Source organism: Nerophis ophidion, linkage group LG12 (assembly GCF_033978795.1).
Source record: "Nerophis ophidion isolate RoL-2023_Sa linkage group LG12, RoL_Noph_v1.0, whole genome shotgun sequence".
Classification (NCBI taxonomy): domain Eukaryota; kingdom Metazoa; phylum Chordata; class Actinopteri; order Syngnathiformes; family Syngnathidae; genus Nerophis; species Nerophis ophidion.
Genome location: NC_084622.1, coordinates 61,332,122 through 61,358,519, shown reverse-complemented (window position 1 = coordinate 61,358,519; position 26,398 = coordinate 61,332,122). Strand labels below are relative to the sequence as shown.

General features: G+C 40.1%; 1 protein-coding gene across 3 annotated transcripts in view; it reads left to right on the top strand.

Moving 5' to 3' along the window:
• The window catches only part of LOC133563658 (neuroplastin-like), a 33,892-nt gene extending 8,652 nt beyond the window's left edge, over window positions 1-25,240 (top strand). The window contains exons 2-9 of one of the 3 annotated variants that reach the window (XM_061917920.1): window positions 1,640-1,987; window positions 6,279-6,453; window positions 6,561-6,655; window positions 8,887-9,020; window positions 10,657-10,930; window positions 16,646-16,655; window positions 22,584-22,660; window positions 22,778-25,240. In XM_061917920.1, coding sequence (XP_061773904.1) covers window positions 1,640-1,987; window positions 6,279-6,453; window positions 6,561-6,655; window positions 8,887-9,020; window positions 10,657-10,930; window positions 16,646-16,655; window positions 22,584-22,644 — 1,097 coding nt within the window. In that variant the 3' untranslated portion in view covers window positions 22,645-22,660; window positions 22,778-25,240. Of the gene's footprint in view, window positions 1-1,639; window positions 1,988-6,278; window positions 6,454-6,560; window positions 6,656-8,886; window positions 9,021-10,656; window positions 10,931-16,633; window positions 16,656-22,583; window positions 22,661-22,777 lie in introns of all 3 variants that reach the window. The other 2 variants (XM_061917919.1, XM_061917918.1) reach the window with 2 other exon arrangements.
• Window positions 25,241-26,398: the final 1,158 nt, after the last annotated feature.

Here is a 26,398-nt window from a genome sequence, read left to right as displayed (position 1 = left end):
GGCCACAAAAAGAAATAGACAAAGGAGCAGAAAACAGGCAAAAATATGTTTCAGAACTCATGTTAATACTCCGCCACTATTGGCTTTGACTGCTCAGGAATAGACGCCGAACCAAGTAGCGCAAAATTATTTAGCTCTTCCTTCTTAATCCCTTCATTAAATATATTTTTGTTAAGAAAATGTTGATTTTGGTTGAAGAAAATTCTTTAAATTGGACCAAGACTCACTAGAATTGGAGCCATGTTTGCTTTGTTAAAAACAATACAGCGCATATGACTTAATGATGTCGTGCTAATGTGGTTCAGTTTAGGGACCCATTCCCTTCACGTTAAAAGCAAGACTTTTTGATTTTACATAAATCACTACATAAAAGGATTGCATTTTACAAATTTTCTAAATTAGGCATTGTACCTTGCAGTGGGAAAAGTACATGTTTGGTAGTTTTTATATCATCAAAACTCTATGAATGGACAAATATTGTTTGGTTTTAAATTGAGTTTACACAGTACTGTAGTTGTAGTTGATGAGCCTCCATAACATACATACAGCGACCAAAACCACAAGAAATATGTACTTAATATGATACAGTATTAAAAATGCATAATATGGATATACTTTGACTACCTTTTTAAGGATAGATTACAGATCAAATAATGAATTTAAGTGTCATGATTTCTTTCTGAAGGTTCAGATTGTAAGATTCTGTTGTTTTTGTTGCCAGGAGTTGTTAATGTAGGTCAACTTTCCATAGCTGATCTTTAGACATCAGTTTGTTGCAGCTGAAACCACATTGCAGTAGTAGTGTACTACTGTACATTCATTGATTATTATTCCCACGCCTAATGTCAACTGTACAAAAGGAAACAAATCGGTGCTACTTGGTAGAAACCAGATTAAACGTGTGACGTCACACCGTGTATTCATATGAACACAAATCTCTCTGAAATGGCTGAGATGGCTGTCCATCTTGCTACTTTGTTGCTGTGAAATATTTCTATGGAAACAGGAATGGAGAGGAGGGTCTATAACCACGCACCCACACACTCCCCAGAGACCCGGAGAAGCGGCTTCATTAAATCACCTTTCAATTTCATGTACTGTACGTGCCACAGTGCCTATAGACCGCTCCTTTGACAGCATCCCCATTGCTTCCTTGTGGGCACCCCACTGCTATTATGGCGTTTACCTCTGAAATGTCTCATTAATGGCACACTTACCTGTTGTTGGCTGTGGATTACTGAACAATCATTGCTTTTCCCCAACGCTATAGCAGGATATGGGGTTTATGAGCAATGACAATGTTATTCGGAGGATTTTTGAATAGGAATTCTGCCCCCATTATGTATCATGCTATTTTTGAAGGTGAGCACAGCCTTCCTGGGTCCTCCCAGCTGAATTTAATTAAATGTTTCCAGGAATAGCAATCATGTCTCCAGCCATTGTAAATTTAACTTGGTTCTCTGGTGCACGTGTTGACCTTGACTGTTTGATGTTGAATTCACCATTTTGCAAATATATGTGAATGTGTGTTTTGTTTTGATTATCATTTTTTCATGTCCCTCATTTACGTCCTCCACCTCTTTTCTTTTTCTGGGCTTATCCTTGGGCATGCTTCCCCCTTCTCAACTGCTACCGCTAGCGGGCTTCGTGAAATCACCACTCTCTGAAACCAAGCTCACTGGAGACACCTTTGAGCTGTACTGTGACGTCGTGGGTAACCCCACCCCCGAAATCCAGTGGTGGTACTCGGAGATTAACCGAGCCGATTCCTTCAGGCAGCTGTGGGACGGCGCCCGTAAGCGGCGGGTGTCCATCAGCACGGTTTATGGTGTCAATGCAGTTAGCATGCTGGGAGTCTCACATCTGACGCTGGAGGATATTGGAACATACGAGTGCAGAGCCAGTAATGACCTGCGACGTAACGCCCTGCACCTAAATCCCGCCATCACCTGGATCCGAGCGCAGGCCACAGTAACAGTGCTGCAGAGTGAGTGGTCAGTGTAGTGTAAATGTCCTCCCATTCCTGATAGAAACCAAATGTAGGTCCTGTGTGATTCAGCTTCTCCTCGAAAACCTCTTCACAGGACCATTATCTCCCTTTGTTAGTGTTGTCATCCCTTGTAGAGTAGGGAAAACTGGAGTCATGTACTTTTTCAAGGAGAGATCAATTGTGTTGTGCAACTCATCTCCCCATAGAGCCCGAATCATCTTCCCCACTTTATTGTTCCCCGTTGTGGTCTTGTCTTTACCTGTTTTTTAACCATTACTGTTGCTTTCTGCCAATTTCTGTGTAAAATTGTTTGAATTTAAAGACAGTTTTGTAGGTGTAAATAGTTTGTTTAATGTTTAATGAGACAATGATCATTTTAAAATATCGTAATCCATACAGTAGGGATGTAACGGTACTCAAAAATTTCGGTTCGGTACGTACCTCTGTTTAGAGGTCACGATTCGGTTCATTTTCGGTGCAGTAAGAAAACAACAAAATATAAATTTTTTGGTTATTTACCAAATTTGTAAACAATGGCATAACATACATATACACACAGGGTCCCTATCCAGGGTTAATGTGGTCAACATTTATAAAATAAAAACTAAATAAGATAAGGCTCAGAATGGTTTCTTAACAAAACCATTTCTATATATAAAGTGCTTTTTTTGATTGATTAATTGAGACTTTTATTAGTAGATTGCACAGTACAGTACATATTCCGTACAATTGACCACTGAATGCAAACACCTCAATAAGTTTTTCAACTTGTTTAAGTCGGGGTCCACGTTCATCAACACCCCCACCCCCCCCAGCCTGGCTAACTTTGCAGTAAGAGGATATATGGGCTTATTGTTATTCCACCATAAAAGTGGGTCAAAATCTAGTTTTTATTGCAATACAGCAACCCCCTGCCACCCTGAACGGGACAAGCGGTAGAAAATGGATGAATGGATGGTCTTAATCTGCTGCTATAAAAACATTTGTTATTGCTTCAGCCCTGCCTTACTCGCCGAGGAGAGGCTGCTTGAATGCGATTTTGACGCTTCAAAGCAGTTAGCATGCTTGACGTGTTGGCAGAAGCGTACCCTAATGCTGCTGAACAATGTCGGCAAACCTCCGTCGTCCATTGTTGTATCGCACCGTGCAGCCGAAGTGTTCCCAAAAGCTAGATCATAACGAGGCAGGAGGGTCTTCCAGCTCTGGCTTTTGCATGTTGTCCTAGCCCGATTGCTGCTAGCCTGGCGTGTGTTGTTCCTCGCTCTACACTTTTCACACAACCTGCGGTGCGCTACCTAATATGACCGTGTGGAAACTCGTTCGGTACACCGAACCGAAACCCCCGTACCGAAACGGTTCAATACAAATACACGTACCGTTACACCCCTACCATACAGGTAAATCTATGTCGATACACAAACAAAACTCAAACCTTTTGTAAAGTGTAGTTTATGGGTCAAAGCTGGAGCTCGGGGCAAGAGTCCTGGCCTTACTGTCAATCAATTACATGGCACAAATAGACAAACAACAATCCACAATCACATTTTCACCTGTAGATAATATATTCTCCAATGCCATCGATTGTAGGAGGAAGTCAGAAAACCAGAAGTATGCCCATGCAACAGGGGTTTTCCAACTGGTGGCTGGGGGTCAAATCCATATCAGCCCCAGAGTTTAGTTCAGGACTTAAGAAACAAACATTTTTGCAGCAAATTCCTAAAAACTCGATAGTGCTCCTGTTCTATAGAAGAGCTTGGACCACTGTAAACACATTGCAGATCCTTGCATTGACATTGCTAGCAAATATAGAACACTGGGCTCCATACTTGTGATTTATATAACTGAGGAGTTCCTCAAGGCACCCCTTTAAGTCTTCTCCTTATTAGAAGTTACATTATGTAACCAAGGTGTTGCGGAGCTTGCTAACTTCAGATGCAGTCAGTGGTTATTTTGTTCAACTCCCTTAGTTACATTGGTAGTGTTCCTCAAGGTTCCATTCAGGTAGGGCTGGGCGATATATAAGATATATTGCAGGTTTGTCTCTGTGCGATATAGAAAATGACTATATCGTAATATTCGATTATATGTTCTCACACCGTTGCTTTAAGCTGTGTGCATTACATTACTGGCGTGTCTCACTCCTTCTTGTCTGTCCTTCTCACAGAGACGTAAAATAAGCCCGCCTTCTTACATACGTCACATACTGTCGCACGTCTAGCGTCATACGCTCTCGCCGAGAGCTAACATTAGCATACGTTAGCTGAGGCAGGTCGAGTTGCATTTAGCTGCAGGCATCACACAACAGGCGTTCCCTCACTCCTCCTCGTCTATCATTCTGACAGATACGGAAAACAAGCCCGCCTTCTTACATACGTCACATACTCTCGCGAGTCTAGCCTCATAGCTCTCGCCGATCAGAGAGAGAGAGAGAGATGGTGCGAAACTTATCACAAATGGAGGAAGAACAATAAATGTCCAACATAAAGAGCAGGGGGTCCATCATCTGGCGGTGGTTTGGCTTTAAGTGGGAAGATATTCAGCAGACAACAGCAATATGCTGTTCAATGTATATACTATGATGATTAACTTGTGTGATGACTGTATTATGCTGATAGTATATATTTGTACCATGAATTGATTAACGTGGACCCCGACTTAAACAAGTTGAAAAACTTATTCCGGTGTTACCATTTTGTGGTCAATTGTACAGAATATGTACTGTACTGTGCAATCTACTAATACAGTTTTAATCAATCAATGCAAAGTATGCAGCAGAAGTGTTACTACAAAAAGGTAGCAACACTGTTAATTTGTTCTTTCATTTAAAAAGTCACCTGTGAGAGAATGAAGGGTATTTAATGAATACAGTTTTGGTCAATTGACTTAGTTGTGATTTCCTTCTCTGCATGAAAGTTTAAAAGTAGCATATATGAATGCAGTATGAAGAAGAATGTTTGAATGTAGACACATAGAATCATCATACTGCTGTCATTATATGCATCAAGTGTTCATTCAAGGCCATGGCAAAATATCGTAATATATATCGTATATCGCAATATGGCATAAAAATATTGCGATATTAATAAAAGCCAATATCGCCCAGCCCTAATTTCAGGTCCTATCTTTCATCATTTGTTGTTTTTAGTTAATGTTCTTCTGTTTTGTATTTCATGACGAATTTGCACTAAATTAGTATGCACTAAATGAGTTTGCTTGCAATTTCATTGTACAATGCACAATGCCAATAATTATATCTTCTATTTTATTTGTGCTATTCAACAGTTAAATAACTTGAGAGTGACAGTTTTGCAGCAGATCTTTAAAAACACTAGAGGGCTGTCATAGAGGTGATAGGATATTTGAATAGCTTGTTGCCGAAGTCTTTAAGAAAAGCAGAACCTTCCTTTACAGTAACTCTGACAAAATAAATATACCAAAATCTAATGTCGACTGCAAGTTCAAAACGATTTAGTTGAATATCCCTATCTTACAAGCATGGGGAGAACACGCAAGAAGGTCAAAGCCCAGATTTGAATCCAGAAGAAGCAGACGTGATGTAATGTTGTACCCCATTACACATCCGATCCACCAAAATACCGTATTTGCGACGAGCTGGTTCTTGTTGTGCAGTCTAGTGACAGAATGTCGGTCCAGTAAATGTAAACACACCTGAAGTAATACGTTACAGAAACAATGAATAGTCATTTAAAATCTTAAACAAAGATGGTTTAAAATAGTATTGTATGTGTGTCGACATGAAATGGGTGCATACTATGTGGTGAGTAGGCACGCACATTAAGCGCTTCACCAGTGTCTACATTTACAAACAAGATAATCAGGATTAAGCAGAATACAAACGCTCAAATCAGGATTTTTCAGCATTAAGCGGTCTAAGTAGCATTGTGGTCTTTATCTCTGAGCTACTCTTCGAAGCAACTTGATTACAGCGCTAACATACAGACTACAGAAACTACATCGTATTTTGTTTTTTACTTTACCTTAATTACCTTTTTATATTTGTTAGCCTTGATTTGTAGGTTTGAATACACCCCCCACCCTGCTTTCTTTTAACACTGCGCATTTTACCCACATCTGTCCCTGCCGTATAGTCAATATGTCCAACAGTATCTTTGAAATGCGTAAGCTTGTCTTTTAAATGTCTCAGTTTAATGACTGCACCGTGCGGTCTGCTTGTGATGCCTCAACCACATTCTTTCTACCACCATCACAGCCCACATTCCCACACACATCACACATCTGCCAAGGCTAATGCATGTCTTTCTTCCAGAGCCATCAATCGCTGCTTCTGAGCACACTTCTCTTCCCGTGGAAGGCCACAGTCCTCCTTTTGCTCTTCAGTGCAACCTGACCAGCAGCGACAATCCGCTCCTGGAGAGCTACTGGATAAAAAATGGGGAGGAGATCCCAGAAACCCACAGCCCAAATAGGAATACCGAGTACAAGTAAGAGCCTCTGCTTAGTCCCTTGGAAATCAAATATGTTGGTGCGCCTGCATATGCTAAATAAGAGTTTTGCGTGGGTTCACTTAAAGTGTGCTTCTGGTCTGCAGGCTGAAAAAACCAAGAGGAGACGATGCCGGTGTTTACATGTGCGTCTTCACCTTTGAGATGTCTCCTGCCGCCAACACCACCATTGAAGTTAAAGGTTGGTGTTTACTCGTGTCTTCTTTTAATAAGGCCACGTTACATACGTTGTCAATAAAACTGCTTTGGGTTATATAGCCTCATCAACATGTAGGCCCAAGTTTTTTCTTGCCTTAGCAGCTCTTGGGCAGCCGCCGCCCTTGACACCTCCAACCAGTGGCCAGCTCAGTGGCAGCAGATGGTGTCTTGTTTGTGTGATGCATAGGGATTAGGCCTCCACCCCAGAGTCTAGTTGCTGTCGTGCACACATTGCTCTGGAGGAAAATTAGCACATTATCACCGCAAACATTTGTTACAAAGACTTATTTATATTGGCGACGTCGATAAATGCTTTAAAATGTAATATCGGAAATCATCAGTATCCGTCTCAAAAAGTAAAATTGACTTTTTATAACGCCGCTGTATGGAGCGGTGCACATCCGGTAAAACACGGACGTAGGGAGCAGTACAGAGCAGAGCAGCTGCATCTCCCCTCTCCCACACACAACACAGGAGTTGACGACTGCAGCATGAGCGGTTTACTGGCGACGCTTGATGACCTCATCAAACCGACGCGAGCGGAGCATAACAACGCCAAGAGTGTGTTGTTGCCGGTGCTGTAGCCTTGGCTAACAAGCGAGCTCGCTCAGTGACTGACTGACACCATGTCTATGGTTTGGGATTATTATAAAGTGTACATATTTATATCATATTTACATATTTATATATAATGTAACTACAAGCTCCATTCACAGACAGAGTCCCATTGCTTTTATGAGCAGTCAAGCGAGTCAAAAGCCGAAAATAAAAAAAATTAAAATTATTATTATTATTATTATTTTTTTTTTTTGTGGCGGCCGTAATTCTTTCGTGGCGGGCCGCCACAAATAAATTAATGTGTGGGAAACCCTGCATTTCCTATAGTTGTAGTGGGTGTCAGAATTATCTCAGGGAGAGCATGTCCCAAATTCCAAGCTGCTGTTTTGAGGCATGTTAAAAAAATAATGCACTTTGTGACTTCAAAAATAAATATGGCAGTGCCATGTTGGCACTATTTTCCATAACTTGAGTTGAAGTTGTTCTCTTATTTTGGTAAACCTTGTTACATTGTTTAATGCGTCCAGCGGGCCATTATAACAAAATCAGGCTTAATAATGTGTTAAAATCCACCACTTTGTATATTGGTATCGGTTGATATCGGAATCTGTAATTTAGAGTTGAACAGTACCGGACATCTCTAATTTATATTGTTATTATTATCCTTGTCATTGCGTACAGACTGTGGGGCCCAAAAGGCCACATGATTTTGCAATGCATTGTGGGGGCTGGCTAGACATTCTTGGTGGATAAAAGCTTTGTTTACAATGTGATAGCAAGCAACAAACTGGATTAAAATTGATCGTAAAAAACACAACAGACCGTACCGAGACTAGCCGTACCCTATTACTAAGGCTTACTACCTGTAAAGAATATTTTAAAATGGTGGAATTTACTTATTTGGACGAGAAGATTTGAATCGAGTAAAAGTGCCGGCAAACTTATATTTTGTCAACAGAGAATGCAAAGTCCTCATTGTCTTTTGTTCAAATTGTGCGTAATCTAAATCTAAGTACCAATGATTGTCACACACACACTAAGTGTGGTGAAATTTGTCCTCTGCAATCGACCCATCACACTCTTAATCGCCCCCTGGGAGGTGAGGTGAGGGGAGCAGTGAGCAGCAGCAATGCCGCGCCCAGGAATCATTTACGGTGATTTAACCCCCAATTCCAAGCCTTGATGCTGAGTGCCAAGTAGGGAGGTAATGGCTCCCATTGTTATAGTCTTTGGTATGACTCGGCTGGGGTTTGAAGTCACAACCTACCCATCTCAGGGCGGACTCTCTAACCACTAGGCCACTGAGGAGCAGTCTTAAAGATAAGAATGTCGATCTTGTCAAACTATAATGTTTGTTTTATTTCATCCTGCTTCATCTATTCAGTAAGTAAGGCCGTTTCTGTTTATTTCATCTGCAGCAGATCATAGCTTCCTTGTCTTTAGAGTAGCTACTAGGCCAGACAATCATTTACTGAACTATTGGCCCTCTCTAAAGTTGAGTCAAAATGCTTTAAGTAGATTTTTAGTCTTCCCCACTAGAGTTGGGCGCCACTAAATAATGATCCTATGTGTAACACTGATTTTGTTCAATCTTACTAATTAACAAGATGAAGGTGATATTGATGGTGTTTTGATGTTTGATATTTTTTCTTTTAGCTGCTCCTGAGATTACAGGCCACAAACGTAGTGAGAATAGGAACGAGGGCCAGCGTGCTTTGCTCTACTGTAAATCGGTGGGCTACCCTCATCCCTCCTGGACCTGGCGCAAACTTGACAACGGCATTTATAGGGTAAGATATATACATTTATTTATTTATATATATATGTATGTGTGTGTGTGTGTGTGTGCTGTTACTATTACTATGTTTTCTGTATCAGTGAAAAGTTACTCATCAGAAGCAATTTCTTGTGCTTGATAAGTAAGAAACCAGACGTCATGTAGTATTACAAGCAAAAATATAAGAATGTTTGGTCGATACTTCCGGTATATCAGCATACCGTCTCAAACTGCACGTGCTCCAGAGAGAAAGCTTGCTGCCAGTATGTCGGTGGTATGACATGAGTTCCAAGTTTGTCCTTGGGAATACAAATATTCAATTTGCAATGAGTGCACATTTTGGTTATGTGAGGTGTGAGTCCGGCGACTCCCTTCAATTCACATCTAATATCACACCTCAGGCAGAATCATTAAGAGACACGCCGCATTTATGCTGAAAAATGCTGTGATCATCAAACAACTGGCGCTATTGAGCAAAACTACTCAGCCACACCCAGTTCAAATAGAGACCAGAGACAACATGGATAAGGCAAAAGAAGCTTTGAGAAAATACATGTCGACCTGTAACAGCATCTGCTTCACGTCATCTATTTTGTGTAGATGTCTGTCAGAACCTGTCAGGGATTTACACCCAAACATTCAAAACTGTCGGATTTCAAACACCAGCTTGTAATTTAAGTGTTTGTATTAGTACTGGAACATAATTTCGAGGGAACACTGTACATGGTTTCATACTTTGTACGTTACTTTATTCTTATACGATGTTTGCGCCACATACAAATGTAAAGTACAGGCAAAATGTTTGGACACACCTTCTCATTCAATGCCTTTTCTTTATTTTCATGACTATTGTAGATTGTCACTGAATGCATCAAAACTATGAATGAAAACATGTGGAGTTATGTACTTAACAAAAAAGGTGTAATAACTGCAAACATGCTTTATATTCTAGTTTCTTTAAAATAGCCACTATTTGCTCTGATTACTGCTTTGCACACTCTTGGCATTCTCTCCATTGAAGCTATTGCCGCCGCACCTTAGAAATTATTATTTTTTTATTTATTTAAAAACGACTGACTGGCAAAGACAGGCTTAAATAATGGTCTCTTGATTAGAGCAAGTGCGTGTCCCAATCACCAGAGGCAGGTGAAACTAATAAGTCGCCATGGTAACTAAAATGAAACAACTGTGCTCAAAAACAGGAACTAATGGAGTGTAAAACTAACAGAACATAACAAAAACATGATCTGTGGTCCGGATCATGTTTTTGTTATGTTCTGTTAGTCAAAAAGCCATAATTGTTAAATAGTTTATTTATTTGGTCTATGGTCAACAAAATAAACAAACAGTTTTACATTCATAAATTCATAAATTGTATAGACCGAAAGGGTTTAGGCTGAATATGAGCCTAACCCTATAACAATCTCAAATACAAGATGTAGTAAAACCAGGAGTCCTCTGGCTCTGATCTTGAACTTCATAGAATTCAAAAGCCAAGCAGTGTTTTGTAGTTTGTCTCCCAATTCTGCACTGAAAATTAACCGAACCGTAAAACCGAAAGTGATTATGGCGTACAATTACACCTCTAGTATGATCACTCCAGCAAACTCAATTGCATAAGGTGAACTTCTCCATTTTGCTCCCGACAGGAAATTGACAACTCATCCGGACGCTTCTTCATCAGCAGCAAAGACAACTACACCGAGCTCAGCATCGTCAGCCTGGACATGAACTTGGACCCGGGGGAGTACCAGTGCAATGCCACCAACTTGATTGGCAGCAGCGACGAGAGCTCCATGCTTAGAGTCCGCAGCCATTTGGCGCCCTTGTGGCCTCTTTTGGGGGTTTTGGCCGAGATCATCATCCTGGTGGTCATCATCGTTGTTTACGAAAAGCGCAAGAAGCCTGAGGATTTACAAGACGGTGAGTCACTGGAAGCTCTTTTCAAACAGTTATTTTTTCCACTGTCTTAAATACATTTTGATTGATTTCCGTCACAATAAAATCCACAATTTTTTAAAAATATCTTGCTAACAATTCAGAATAAACATAGAGATTATAATCAGGAATGTGCCTTGTCAGTAAAAAAAAAAGTATGCAATCGCTATTTTTGATTAATGCGTTTAAATGCCAATCGCCTCTCAATGACTGCTAGTGGCTAACAGCTACTTATGTATCTCTATTCAGTGTGGAGCTGCTCCTCCAAGATATTCATCAAATATACATTTTAAAGTGTCATTATCAGGTATCATTATCGCTGGGGGACAAGGCTAAACATGTTAAAGACCGAGACCACGTCAGGAGCTGGCATGCTAATAGCAAAGCTTGCTTGAAACAACACCAAAAAACAAGTGCTTGGTAAACTTTAAAGGGGAACTGCACTTTTTTTGCAAATCCTTATGAGACACAAGAAGATAATTTTTAATTTTTTTTTGCATTTTAACATGTAAAAAATGTTTTGTCTTTTTGGAGTAGGGCTGGGCGATATGGCCTTTGATTAATATCTCAATATTTTTAAGCCATGTCACGATACAGCATATATATCTCCATATTTTGGCCTTAGCCTTGAATGAACACTTGATGCATATAATCACAGCAGTATGATGATTCTATGTGTCTATATTAAAACATTCTTCTTCATACTGCATTCATATATGCTACTTTTAAACGTGTCACTAGAGAAAAGCGCTATATAAATGTAATTCACTTTACTTCACTTGGTCAACAGCCATAAAGGTCGCACTGAGGGTAGCTGTATAAACAACTTTAACACTGTTACAAATATGCGCCACACTGTGAACCCACACCAAACAAGAATGACAGACACATTTCGGGAGAACATCCCGCACTGTAACACAACATAAACACAAGAGAACAAATACCCAGAACCCCTTGCAGGCCTAATTCTTCTGGGACGCTATAATATATATATATATATATATATATATATATATATATATATATATGATACACCAATAGAATATGTTCATCAAATTTCTTTCTTAGGAGTAGTATTAGATGAAACTATCTCATGGAAACCTCATATAAGTTACCTGAGGAAAAAAGTTGCTAAATGTGTTGGAATGATGAGGAGATCATGTCATTTATTCAACACCAATGCTCTGCTGTTATTGTTTCATTCATTTATTATGTCATATTTAAAGTATTGTGTTGAAGTCTTGGGAAATTGTTATAAATCACATCTACAGCCTTTAGTCACTCTGCAGAAAAAGGCCATCAGGATTGTGTCCAATGTTCACTACAGACATCATTCAAATCCACTCTTTATGGACTTAAAGCGACTTAAACTGAACCATGTGATCAACTTTCAAACTGTTCAAATGATGTTTAGGGCATACCAAAACTCTCTACCATCCAATATACAGAACCTATTCCATGACAGAGATGATCACCATAGTTACACTTTAAGAGGAAACAACAAATTATATTTGCCTGAATTTAGAACCACTTTAAAATCAAGGTGCATTTCAGTGCGTGGAGTCAGTCTTTGGAACAACTTAGGGGACGAGTTAAAAACCTGTTCTAGCATGATTCAATTTAAAACACTTTTTAAAAAAGAAGTACTGAAGAAGTACGAGGAGGAAAGGGAGTGATGCCCTTAGCACAAAGCGATGGGAGAGAGGTATATGGTCGGTGTGTGTGTGTGTGTGTGTGTGTGTGTGTGTGTGTGTGTGTGTGTGTGTGTGTGTGTGTGTGTGTGTGTGTGTGTGTGTGTGTGTGTGTGTGTGTGTGTGTGTGTGTGTGTGTGTGTTTTGTCTCGTCTTGTCTCATGGTATTGTTAGTGTACAGGAGTTTTTCTTGTTTTGTTTATAAAGTATTGTTCTTGTATTATATTGTTTATGTTAAATGTGGAATGAGTGAGATGGGTTGGGCTATTATAAGCAGCTGCTTCATCCAACCCCTTTTCAAGCCTTGCATAAATATCTTTGCCAACATGTAAAAAAAAAACAAAAACTGTGTTTAGTTGTACTGTGCAGGTTTAAATAAATATTTAAATTCAATTCAAAATATACACCCCCGCTACCACCAACCCTATCCCCCACCACATCTCCCGAATTCGGATGTCTCAAGGTTGGCAAGTATGGATTAGATAACAATGCCCACCTGGGCCATCTACGCACCTGTCGCTGTCTTCGAGGCCGGTCTTGGCAAAAAAAAACCATTCCGCGGCAGGCCCGCAGGCCACGCTCCCTTCCACATTCATGTTTTCACACTCAAAGAATACTTCAAATGAGTACAGTAGTATATATGAGTTTTTACTTTTGTTCAGTTATTCTGTACTTTGACTTTATTTTATTGAAGTTTAAATATTCCGCTGATATTGGTCAACTTTCAATAGCACCCACCATGAATCCATTGAAAAATGTACTGTTAATACGTGTGATCAGTATCAATATTGGTATCAGCCAATCTCACCCACGGATGATTGGTATTGGACTAGGCAGCATAAAACCCCGGTGGTAACGTCCCTAATTATAATATTCTTCAACCTACAGCATGAAGTCAGTGAGTAATGCTGAAATCCTGTGTTATAGCATGGGTTCCTCTCACAATGTAGCAAGCAGAGACTGGCTTGCACGCACGGCTGCTAGAAGTGATGTTAGTCATGATAATGTGTGAGACTGCAGCCACTGTGCCGCAGTGAAGTTAGCGCACGCACAGTGAGGCAGGCTATTAGGATGCTCTCCACCGCACAAACGCACACCGTTTTTGAGGGAAGGAAGGCCGATGTGTGCTTTGTGCTGTGCAGACTCACCACACCATCAGAGTGCTTTGGTCACTCCTCCTCGACAGATCACACCTGACACTGAATAATTCAGTCCGACGTGGTCCCTTGTCAGGACAATTCCCTGTATGTTGTTAACGAGATATGTGGCCCGATTGTAGCTGAGATAGGCACCAGCTCCCCCCGCGACCCCAAAGGAACTATGCGGGAGAAAGTGGATGGATGGATGGTGATCCATGTTGTGGAGATGGATGTTCTCAATGATTAATAGTATTCCAGGGATTTGCTGAAAACTCAAGCAGTAGAGACTTTTACTATTTAAAGCGGAACTGCACTTTTTTGGGGATTTTTGCCTACTGTTCACAATCTTTATGAGAGACAAGAACACACATTTTATTTTTTTTCTGTATTGTGGTTTGTAACAATCGGCTTGTTCCAGGTGGTTAGCAATGCCACTAATGCAGAGGTGTCAAACTCAAGGCCCGGGAGCCAGATCGAATCCGCGACATCATTTTATCTGACCTGCAAACACCTGGAAATATGTGTCAATAAAGTTCTTAATATTAGGGCTGGGCGATATGGCCTTTTATTAATACCTCCATATTTTTAGGCCATGTGACAATACAGCATACATATCTCCATATTTTGCCTTAGCCTTGAATGAACACTTGATGCATATAATGACAGCAGTATGATGATTCTATGTGTCTACATTCAAACATTCTTCTTCATACTGCATTAATTTATGCTACTTTTAAACTTTCATGCAGAGAGGGAAATCACCACTAAGTCAATTGGCCAAAAGTGTATTTATGAAACAGTTATTAAGCAGTGGCACAAACATTCATGTCATTTACAAAACAGAAAGTGCAAGATTGTCAGAGACATTTTAAAACAAGCTATGAGTGCACTTTTGTGCATGATGTCACTAAGATGACATATCAAAACAACACCAAATTAAAGTGCACTTTTTTTACGGAATGCCACTACAATAGTTTAAAACAAATAAAGTGCACTTTTGTGCATGATGTCACACAAGATATTTCAATAAGTGTCAAATAAAAATGATCTGCTTAATAGGAAATCAAATAGTGTATGTCCTTCACTTTGGACATTATCTCCTTCTGTTGACTATTTTTTTCATACGGTGTTGATGTGGAAATGGTTGTTTGGGCATTTTGTTGGTGTGGCACCGAACAGAGATGTTGACATGCAGTTTCAAGCACTCTTCATTCTCTAGCAGGTGACTTTTCAAATGATGTCACAGATTAGCAGTGCTGCTACTTTTTGTAGCAAGGCTTTTGCCGCATAATTGTTCAACATATTCCCACTTGCAGCCAAACCACCGCCAGACGATGCACCATGTGCTGTTTTTCTTGGGAATTCATTCTTCCTCCATTTGTTACCCGGTTGACACCTTCTCTTTTTCGTATTACCACTCGCAGCGCACCGTTAGCACCACAGCTAATGTTACCCATGTAGCTACCTCTTTGCTCGGGGAGGGCGTGTGACGTTACACGCATGACGTGCATAAGAAGGTGTGCTTGTTTTTAGTCTCTGTGAGAAGGAGAGACAGAAAAGAGTGGGAAGAGCCTGTATTGTAATGCCTGCAGTTAAAAGCAACTGCCTGAGAACGTATACTCAAATATCACCATATAGTCATTTTCTATATCGCACAGAGACAAACCCGCGATATATCGAGTATATCGATATATCACCCAGCCCTATGTTGACTTGATTCTGCCACTAAATCCCTCTAAAAATGCAATAAATTTACATTCCATAACCTGCATAATAACCAAGCTATTGTAAGAGCAAACACTGAAGAACTGTTTTTTTAGCGTAGTAAAACCTCGCCATGCTACGGCATGAAGAAAATATCTCCTGCAACAGCAGCTGAATCGCTTTTGAAATTGTAAAGCAAACAAAAATTCCAAAACATGTGCACTTCCACTTTAAAGCTGCAAATGCAAACCAAGGATTTTCACATCCGACTGAGCCCTTCATTCTACTGCGCTGGCATCAATGATGTAAGAATGATACTTTGCTGACATTTTCCATTCATGAATTGATATATTGTGTCCCATGTTGCTGTATGCAGCGTGCAAAGAATGAGTGAGACATCTGACTCCTGCTGTGACCAAACATGATCAGATGGTCATTAAAGGTTCATTAGCGTCTGCAAATGTCCAGGCCTCTCACCCACTTTTTATATTCCTTTGAACCAAATGTAAATAACAATATTAGCATGACCCATGCGTCTAAATAATTGCAGAACATTTTAATAATTGATTTTCTAATTGCATTGCCTTTAATTAGGGGAGTTTGTGCTAAATATTTTATTGTTGTCATATCTTCCATATCCCCCTTTTCCCCTTTGCCCAACCTAATCGGTGTTTGTGGTAAGTGCAAGACTGCATGCTTTAGGACACTGTATTCTTACTCCTTTTCAATTTTTTTGCATTTATATGCTTTTTTTCATGTTGTGTTATTGTTGCAGCAGTGAAACAGCATGCAAACGACTCAAATTACCCCAATATGCTCTCATTTCTTCCACACAAACTTACTGTTGGAGGAAGATCATTGATTATACGAACACCTTTTGACTGTGCATGAAAGCAGGTCTTTTGCTGTTTTCTCAGTGTGTATGGCATTTCTCATTTGTCCATGTAGTGTCGTGCTGCATTCTAAAACATGCTAGTCCTGCTTGATTACACGGGGCTGCAATTTATCCTCATGAAACTGTGCAATGTGGACAAAATGCAAAAGAAAACATCCTATTCAAATGCACTGGCTTCAATGATATGGGGGACTTCTTCATCTTACTTGCATTGCTTATCTTGGTCTTCATTTGTGTGTATTTCCCCTTGCTGCTTCAGATGATGACCCAGTTGGACCAGTGTAAGTACGAACATTTTACTTTTACCATATTAAATGTATTACATGTATTTTTCTCTATATTACAGGGTCTGTATTAAAGGTTGTCCCCAATACCAATGTACAGGAGCCTATAAAGGACTGTATATTTCACCTTAGGGGGGATGACTCCAATTATTGAATATTCATTTAAGAATCTAATCTAAGAGAGAGTGAGAGGAGACAGCTTATAAAGTTTAACAATTTACTCTACACCCAAATAAACATACAATAATCAGACATTAATTACACTTCAATCACTCTTCCCCATTCACACGCTACTTCCCCAATAGAGCAACCCACACTAAACCAATCACACAACACACACACACACACACACACACACACACACAGTCCAACCTGGGCCCCTTGGCTGGGCCAGAATAGATAGATAGATAGATAGTACTTTATTGATTCCTTCAGGCGAGTTCCTTCAGAAAAATTAAAATTCCAGCAGCAGTGTACAGAGTTGAGATCAATTTAAAAAGAGTAAAAAGTAAATAATGGGGGTTTAAAAGGAAACAAAATAGAGAAATATTACAAAAAGAATAAAAACAATGGGAATAACAATATAACAGTAAAATAAGAATATAACAAGACAAAGTAGGCAGTAGTGAGCATGTTATGAAAACGTATTGCACTGTTATTGTTTTGCATCCCCTGTCATCCTAGTACCCCCCGCCCCCCGCCCCCCGTCCCAGAGAGGAGTTGTACAGTCTAATGGCGTGTGGGACAAAGGAGTTCTTGAGTCTATTAGTCCTGCACTTGGGATGAAGCAGTCTAGCACTGAACAGGCTCCTCTGGCTAAGCAGAGGGTGTCTGCCATCATCCAGGATGCTCACTAGTTTGTCAACAGTCCTCTTCTCTGCCACCCTCACCAGTGAGTCCAGTTTCATTGGTGAGAAGAGGACTGTTGACAAACTAGTGAGCATCCTGGATGAAGATGGAAGATTGTCCGTTGCGGTCCTGATGAACCGGTGGTGCACTTCGTGGTGGGGTAGTGAGTTGCTGCTATACAAAGGGGGACACCTCCCGTTGTGGAGTAGAGATGAGGGGGGGGAGAGTCCAGTCTGGAGCAAGAGGAAAACCAGCCTCGTCCTGGGTCACCTCTCTGTCGACTGGTCCGTAAGCGCGTGCAATGGACACGCCAACCTCAGCCATGTAGCAACAATATCAGGCAACTACCTTGCTATACTGTCCCACACTCGCTCTCCAAATTATACAGTCAATGGGAGAGGATTTATATAAACAACTAACTTACAGGTGTCTAACTTGCCGTTGTTTAAGTCACGGTGCAGCACACAAACACAAGTGCTAGCCGCGGTTAGCTTCCTAGCCGTTAGCATGCACTTCACATACACTAGCAACGTGAAGCGCCCAAACGTCCGAAACTTAAACTTGTGTAAATGATACACTGTCACTTACACTCTGATACAATTCTCTTACTGTGGTTCTTTCTCCGATATGCAATCGTGGCAAACTGTCTCCATCCGTGTACTACCGACGCTGCGGTGCACTGCTTCGTGCCGGGACTATTTCAACAGTGAACTTTTAAACTGTCAACATCTTTTTAATTCAAGTACCCCCTAATCACAGCAAAGCAGTTTTGGTTGGGAAAAGGAGATAAAGAAGTAAAATATAGCACTATGTCATCACTTTCTGATTTATTAAATTGTATAACAGTGCAAAATATTGCTCATTTGTAGTGGTCTTTCTTCAACTATTTGGAAAAAAGATATAACAAGTAATTCAATAATAAATGCAGATTTCTCCACATAGAAGTAATCATCAACTTAAAGAGCCCTCTTTGGGGATTGTAATAGAGATCCATCTGGATTCATCAACTTACTTCTAAACATTTCTTCACAAAAAAAGAAATCTTTAACATCAATATTTATTGAACATGTCCACAAAAAATCTAGCTGTCAACACTGAATATTGCATTGTTGTATTTCTTTTCACACTTTATGAACTTACATTCATATTTTGTTGAAGTATTATTCAATAAATATATTTATAAAGGATTTTTGAATTGTTGCTATTTTTAGAATATTTTAGAAAAATCTCAAGTACCCCTTGGCATACCTTCAAGTACCCTAGGGGTACATATACCCCCATTTGAGAACCACTGGTCTAGATAATAAATATTTGATGTATATTTTGCATACAGTTCGCTCCACAGTCACTTCAGTAACTTGTTTTTTGAGTCTCTCTGCAAGATTTTAACTTCTGAACTCTCTCCACAAGTATCAAAGTGTATGTTTTCAAAATGTTCTGTTAAATATATACATCTTTCAGTCATTAAATATATACATCTTTCAGTCATTAAATATATACATCTTTCAGTCATTAAATATATACATCTTTCAGTCATCACTGCAATTTTTCCCACACATTGCTACAAAATATTGATAATAAACTCCATTAACATTATATACTGATACTGTAGATTCACCCGGTCACAACATAAAGTACCGTATTTTTCGGACAATAAGTTGCAGTTTTTTTCATAGTTTGGCTGGGGGAGCGACTTATACTCAGGAGCGACTTATGTGTGAAATTATTAACACATTACCGTAAAATATCAAATAATATTATTTAGCTCATTCACGTAAGAGACTAGACGTATAAGATGTTATGGGATTTATGGATTAGGAGTGACAGATAGTTTGGTAAACTTATAAAATGTGCTATATGTTATAGTTATTTGAATGACTCTTACCATAATATGTTAGGTTAACATAGCAGTTGCTTATTTATGCCTCATATAACCTACACTTATTCAGCCTGTTCTTCACTATTCTTTATTTACTTTAAATTGCCTTTTAAAGGGACGATGTGACGCAGTGTATGAGTGGCCGTCTGCAACCCGAGGGTCCCTAGTTCAATCCCCACTTAGTACCAACTTCGTTACGTCCGACGTGTCCTGAGCAAGACACTTCACCCTTGCTCCTGATGGGTGCTGGTTAGCGCCTTGCATGGCAGCTCCCTCCATCAGTGTGTGAATGTGGAAGTGGTGTCAAAGCGCTTTGAGTACCTTGAAGGTAGAAAAGCGCTATACAAGTACAACCCATTTATAGTTTATTTATAAATGTCTATTCTTGCTGTTGGGTTTTATCAAATAAATTTCTCCCAAAAATGGGACTTATACTTCAAAAAATACGGTACACATGCATACTCTGATTACTGCATAAAAAAAAGTTACTGTTTATGTTATTGTATGTCACACTTCACTAATGCGCATGCCAAGGTTAAATGAAAATAATTCTTTATCTAACCTTTTTTGGGGGGGTTTCCTTGAAAGGAGTTGTAATGTCGCCGTCCTTTACGTCAGAGTTAGCCGTGTAATGTCCTTTCTTTCTGGTCCATTTTGACAGAACAGTCCCATGTAAAATGTCCTAAATACAAATAAACATGAAAGTATTTCATAAACGTCAGAGCAAGTGGGAGGGCAATAGACGGGAATGTAACCCTCACACACACACACTTCAGGCAGCAGACTACATGCAGTCAGGCTGCAGACTAGAAATATCCACAGGAGTAGATCTTCCAGTCAGTGGGTTGCTGTTAAAAGATTACTCCAAAACCTCGCCAACAGAGGCTTCCAAGTCTGCGTGCACGCTCACCACAAAATGCATTGACCTTGGGATTTGACACTTTGGCATCGTTTAGCACGATTATCTAACGATGTAACATAAGTGTGAAAGGTGACATTCATCACTTTTAACATTTCTCACAGAAGAATAGCAGAAAATGGCTAATTGCGTTCTTGAAAAAACAAAAAGAGGCCTCATGTGAGACCTGCCGTACTTCCTTTTTGAGGGCGAGGTTGGCATGTATCTAGAGTGAAATGTGCGGCCACTTCCTGGCTGACGTGCACATATGGTGCATGCGGGGGTACTCAGGTGACACACAGAGGTGCTCCTTCCAGCTTGGCCAACATTTGATTTAAAAAATGTAAGATTGAGGCATGGACAGAAAATTCACTTTTTTGCCAATGCATTTAATGCTTTATAGTAGGGCAGGGCGATATGGTCTTTTATTAATATCTGGATATCTTTAGGCCATGTGACGATACAGCATATATATCTCCATATTTTGCCATGGCCTTGAATGAACACTTGATGCATATAATGACAGCAGTATGATGATTCTATGTGTCTACATTCAAACATTCTTCTTCATACTGGGGACGGCGTGGAAGAGTGGCCGTGCGCAACCCGAGGGTCCCTGGTTCAATCCCCACCTTCTACCAACCTCGTTGTGTCCTTGAGCAAGACACTTCACCCTGGCTCCTGATGGGTGCTGGTTAGCGCCTTCCATGGCAGCTCCCTCCATCAGTGTGTGAATGTGGAAGTAGTGTCAAAGCGCTTTGAGTACCTTGAAGGTAGAAAAGTGCTATACAAGTACAACCCATTTATCATTTACTGCATTCATATATGCTACTTTTAAACGTTCATGCTGAGAGGGAAATCACAACTAAGTCAATTGACCAAACGTGTATTTATTAAACAATTATTGGCACAGTGGCACAAACATTCATGTCAGTTCCAAAACAGAAAGTGCAAGATTGTCAGAGACATTTTAAAACAAGCTATGAGTGCACTTTTGTGCATGATGTCACTAAGATGACATATCAAAACAACACTAAATTAAAGTGCACTTTTGTGCATGATGTCACTAAGATGACATATCAAAACAACACTAAATTAAAGTGCACTTTTTGTACAGAACGCCACTACAATAGTTTAAAACAAATAAAGTGCACTTTTGTGCATGATGTCACATAAGATATTTTGAAAAACTGTCAAATAAAAATGAGCTGCATAATAGGAAATCAAATAGTGTATGTCCTCCACTATGTGGTAGGTTCCTGCGGACGTTATCTCTTTATGTTGTTGACTATTTTTTATACGGTGTTGATGTGGAAATGGTGTTGATGTGCAGGTTGCTTTGGCATTTTGTGGGTGTGGCACCGGCCTGAATTGTTGGCATGCAGAGTTTCAAGCACTCCTCATTGTCTAGCGGGTGACTTTTCAAATGATGCTACACATTAGTAGTGCTGGTACTTTTTTTTTTTTTAGCAGCGCTTTTTCCGCATACCTGATGTATTACGGTTGTCTGTTCAACATCTTCCCGCTTGAAGCAAAACCAACCGCCAGACGATGGGAATTAATTCCTCCTCCATTTGTTCCCAGATTGGCATCTTCTTCCTCTCGTATTCCCACTCGCACCACAGCTAACGTTACCCTTTCTGCTAGCTCTCTGCTCGGCGAGGGCGTATTACGTTTGCACGCGCGACAGTATGTGACGTATGTAAGAAGGTGCGCTTGGTGTTTTGTCTCTGTGTGAAGGAGAGACAAGAAAGAGAGTGAAGAAGAGCCTGTAGTGTAATGCCTGCAACTGTGTGAGAATCTATACTCAGATATCACCATATAGTCCTTTTCTGTATCACACAGACATAAACCCGCGGTATATTGAGTGTATTCCATGTATCGCCCAGCCCTATTTGGAGGTGGATATTTGTACACTGACAACTCTATTATTATTATCATTATTGCCCCTTGATTTAGTGTCCAAACAGTTGCTGAAATGTGAGGGTGTACCATGAATTGATTAACGTGGACCCCGACTTAAACAAGTTGAAAAACTTATTGGGGTGTTACCATTTAGTGGTCAATTGTACGGAATATGTACTGTACCGTGCAATCTACTAATAAAAGTATCAATCAATCAATACTCACTTCTGTCAACCTATCTGCAGTCATGTTTTTGTCAGATTACACGCATAATGTTTCCGCCACATGGAAGCATTTAGGAAATCCATCAAACAGACTTTGCAATTGGCTAAAAGTTTGGAAGGGTTTTGTTACTTTGAGTATTGCTTGAGATGTCATTTCCTTCCTGCCACAGGAAAACCAATTCAACGAACAACCACAAAGACAAGAACCTGCGCCAGAGGAATACAAATTAAGCTGCCCGTCTGCAGAGTAAGTATTCAATTATTAAAAAGGAGCAGCCTGGTGATAAATATGCATTACCTGCCCAAAGGTACAAGTGACACCATGGGAGCAACACGCCAACCTCTAATTGTATGTCATTTGCAGGTTACTTTATGCTTACACACGCATTGACCAGGTGAAGGTAAACTACAATGGAGTCCAAAGCAGTCGCTATAATGGAACTGCCATTCAAAGAATTAAAATGCAGCATGCCTTATGATTTTATGGTGTGAGTGTGAAATGCTCTAATCAATATGTGATTGTTAACTTAAAACCATCGTGACTGCATGACGTGTTTGCTCCCTCTATTGTTTGCTACTTTTACACTTCAAGCACTGCTCAAACTATGGCATGCAAGATACTGACCCTCTGTTTGAGACAGCATCCTTTTGTCTTCTTCTCTCAGAGTGGCTTCATGTAGAATAATCAGGGGTGCCCATTAGGTTGATCCCCAGCTACTCTTGTGTAATGTTCATATTGTTGTTACTCAGCCAGCGTTTGTGGGTCTGATGAACCCATTTCACTTTTATTGCCCCACAATCAAACACTTTTATGTTAAAGTACTCAACAGATGTTTACCTTATCCCAATAAACATCTGTTCAGTGTTTTAACATAAAACCATCAGAGGGTCAAATGTGCGAGAAAATGAGAGCACACAGTGTTGACAAACAATGTCGCAACCTTGTGTGGGAACCGCAGGTGCAGAAACACAAAAGAAGAATCCCTGTGGGATGCAGAAACTGGCAGAGGGATTTTCTGTGCAACGTTCATATTGTTGTTACTCAGCCAGCGTTTGTGGGTCTGATGGACCTGTTGCATTTTGTGGCTTTTAATGCCTCACAATCAAACACTTTTATGTTAAAACACTGAACAGATGTTTACCCTATCCCAATAAACATCTGTTCAGCGTTTTAACATAAAACACAAGGTTGCAACATTGTTTGTCAACACTGTCTGCTCTCATTTTCTCACACATTTGACCCTCTGAAGTTGTATGTGTGTGTGTGTGTGCGTGCATGTGTGTGTGTGTGCGCGCGTGTGCTACACAGAACATCAATATCCACACTTCTAGCGGACATCTAATATGTAATAGGAATGTGTAGGGTGGCTATATGGTGTGTGGTCATTAAATATGTATTCTGACATATGTTCTTTTCAGAAAATGAGCCAAAGTCAGCGAGTCTTAGTTTGAAAAATTAATTGTATCATTTTTCTTTTAAGAAAAAATGCAAACGGCTCCCACAGACCCCAACACCACACAAAAGTTAGACCTACAGGCGAGAAACACTTTTTATTTCAGCACTCTCGCGCCGTACCTGCCGTCAAAACTCTAAAGGCCGACTGCACAATTCCTGTCTTCACAATAAAAGTGCTGCTTCATTCGCTAACAAAATAAGAGTCTCATAAAGCTAGCAAGCTACAGAGTTTGCCGCCAATGTAGTTCTTGTAAAGTGTTTAAAAGGGAGTATGGAAGCTGGACAAATAAGATGGCAAAAAGCACTTCAATGTGCTATTTGACAGAAAGGAGGGCTTTTTTTTCTCCTCCATTTGAAAATGTGGACATTATCATCACTTCTGTCTGATTCCAATCAATGCAAGTCATCACAATCATGCCAACTTATATTCTTGTCTTCATGAAAGGAACATGCTTGGGTTATCATTGAACACCTTTAACTTTTTAACAAAAACCTATCTTTAATAAATAAATAGGTGGAAGTTTCCTCCTCGTAGGTTTGGTAGATGGCACACGTCAGCTGGAGACTGTTGTTCTGGTTTAAGAAAGGTTTTATTTGTCCACAATATTCACATGATACTGGATTTTCCAGTCCTCCTCTCCCCGTTAAAGACTGCAGATGATCAGATGTAACACGTACCGCCTGTGAAATCTAATCACCTGCCAGCTGTGTCTCGCCGTCTGATGGTGGTGCTCGTCCTCCGCACCATAGACAGAGGCGATGACCTTTGCTCCTGCAGGCGCGCTGGCCACACCTCCCTCCACAAAATATGAGGTAGATCCCCTCCACTTGGTCAGTTGAGAAGTAGCTGGTGTGGGCACCCCTGATGTAGATCATCTTTATAGTAAGTTTTCAGAAAACGAAACGTCTCTGCAGTGTAGAAAACGGAGCGATGGTCCGATGAGGCAGTTTTGTACGATTTTATTACTCTCCTACATATCATGACTTAAGAATCATCATTGTGATATGAATATTACATTTCAAGGGCTTTGCAATGTCCCTCTAAGCCTAATAAGGTTCAATTGATGTACTGTATGTATGAAGTCATGATAGTATTGATATAAATAGAATAATGCACTTCAATGTTGACTAATTGTATAAAGTATGAAATAAGTTCCAATCATTGTATGTACAGCATGGCTCTTATCCTATGCAACTACTATCAATATATTGACTAAGCAGCTTTTCATTTTTCTGTGACAGCTTTAAGGAATATTAGATGTTATAACATCACACAGCTGCATGGTTTGTGTACAGTGGATGTGGAAGGGACTTGATCAGCCTGCGACACAAAACTACCACCCATTTTTACCAATAAACATTTCAAAACAATCTCTTCTGCGTCTTTATTGGCGTAGAACGTCCAAAGTGGTTTGCACACAGGTGGTCCTTCGGCAGGGTTAGTCAACGTGCAAACCCAGCCTGGGATCGATGACGTATCTGCCTCTGAAATCGGTTCCAAAGTTGGGAGACACATTTTTGCAGCAAATCCCTAAAACTCACCCCCAAATGCTCCCCACGACACCTCCGCTCCAAACGGGCTGTCCTCCTCCAACCTCCAAGGACAAAGCTACCAACTATGGGAAACAGGGCTTTCTGCTCTGCCGCTCCCAGTCTGTGGAACGCTCTCCCTGACCACCTGAGGGCACCGCAGACTGTGGATGCTTTTTTTAAAAAAGTCTTAAAAACCCTCCTTTTTTAAAAACAAAAAAGGAAGCTTTTTTACAGATATACAGTACTAGTTCTAGCTATTAGCTGTTCTAATTTGTATTTTTATTATAAATATATATTTCTTTTTTAATACACTAGCACTTTGAGGTTTTTTGCTCAATGTAAAGTATTTTTTACAAATAAAATCTATTATTAAAACACTAGAGTGTATAGAGCAGACCTGGGTAAATTAAGGCCCGGTAAGCTGCCGCACATTCTCAAATAATCTTTTCAGATCTTTAAGATGGAAATTGTAGCTGCCATTATGATGTGCACTCATGTTTTATAATGACTGTAAGTCTTCAACTATATAAAGTATTTCAATGGTTGGAATCTGCACTTTTGCATGATATTTTAGTGACTAGTGTTGGTTGTCCTGATACCAATATTATTTTGATACTTTTCAGTCCTTTTCTAAATAAAGGGGACCGGAAAAAAGTGCATTATTGGCTTTATTTTAACAAAAAATCTTAGGGTGTGGCGGACCAGTACTTTTCAGAGGCGGTATGGTACCGAATATGATTCATTAGTATGGTGGTACTATACTAATACTTGTATACCGTACAACTACTAGTTACTAAGGTAATGTAAGACACAGCAGGTCAGACCAGGCACCAAGCAGCGTTTCCACAGAGTGTTTCCAGAGCCTGAAATGTGGCTGTCAGGGACAGACATGCAAGGAGATACCACACTGCCCTCTAGTGGCAGAGGACTATGATGAGTGTGGCATCTGAGGAGAAACCTGCTCAAATGCCTGATTCCTTTACAAACATACATGTA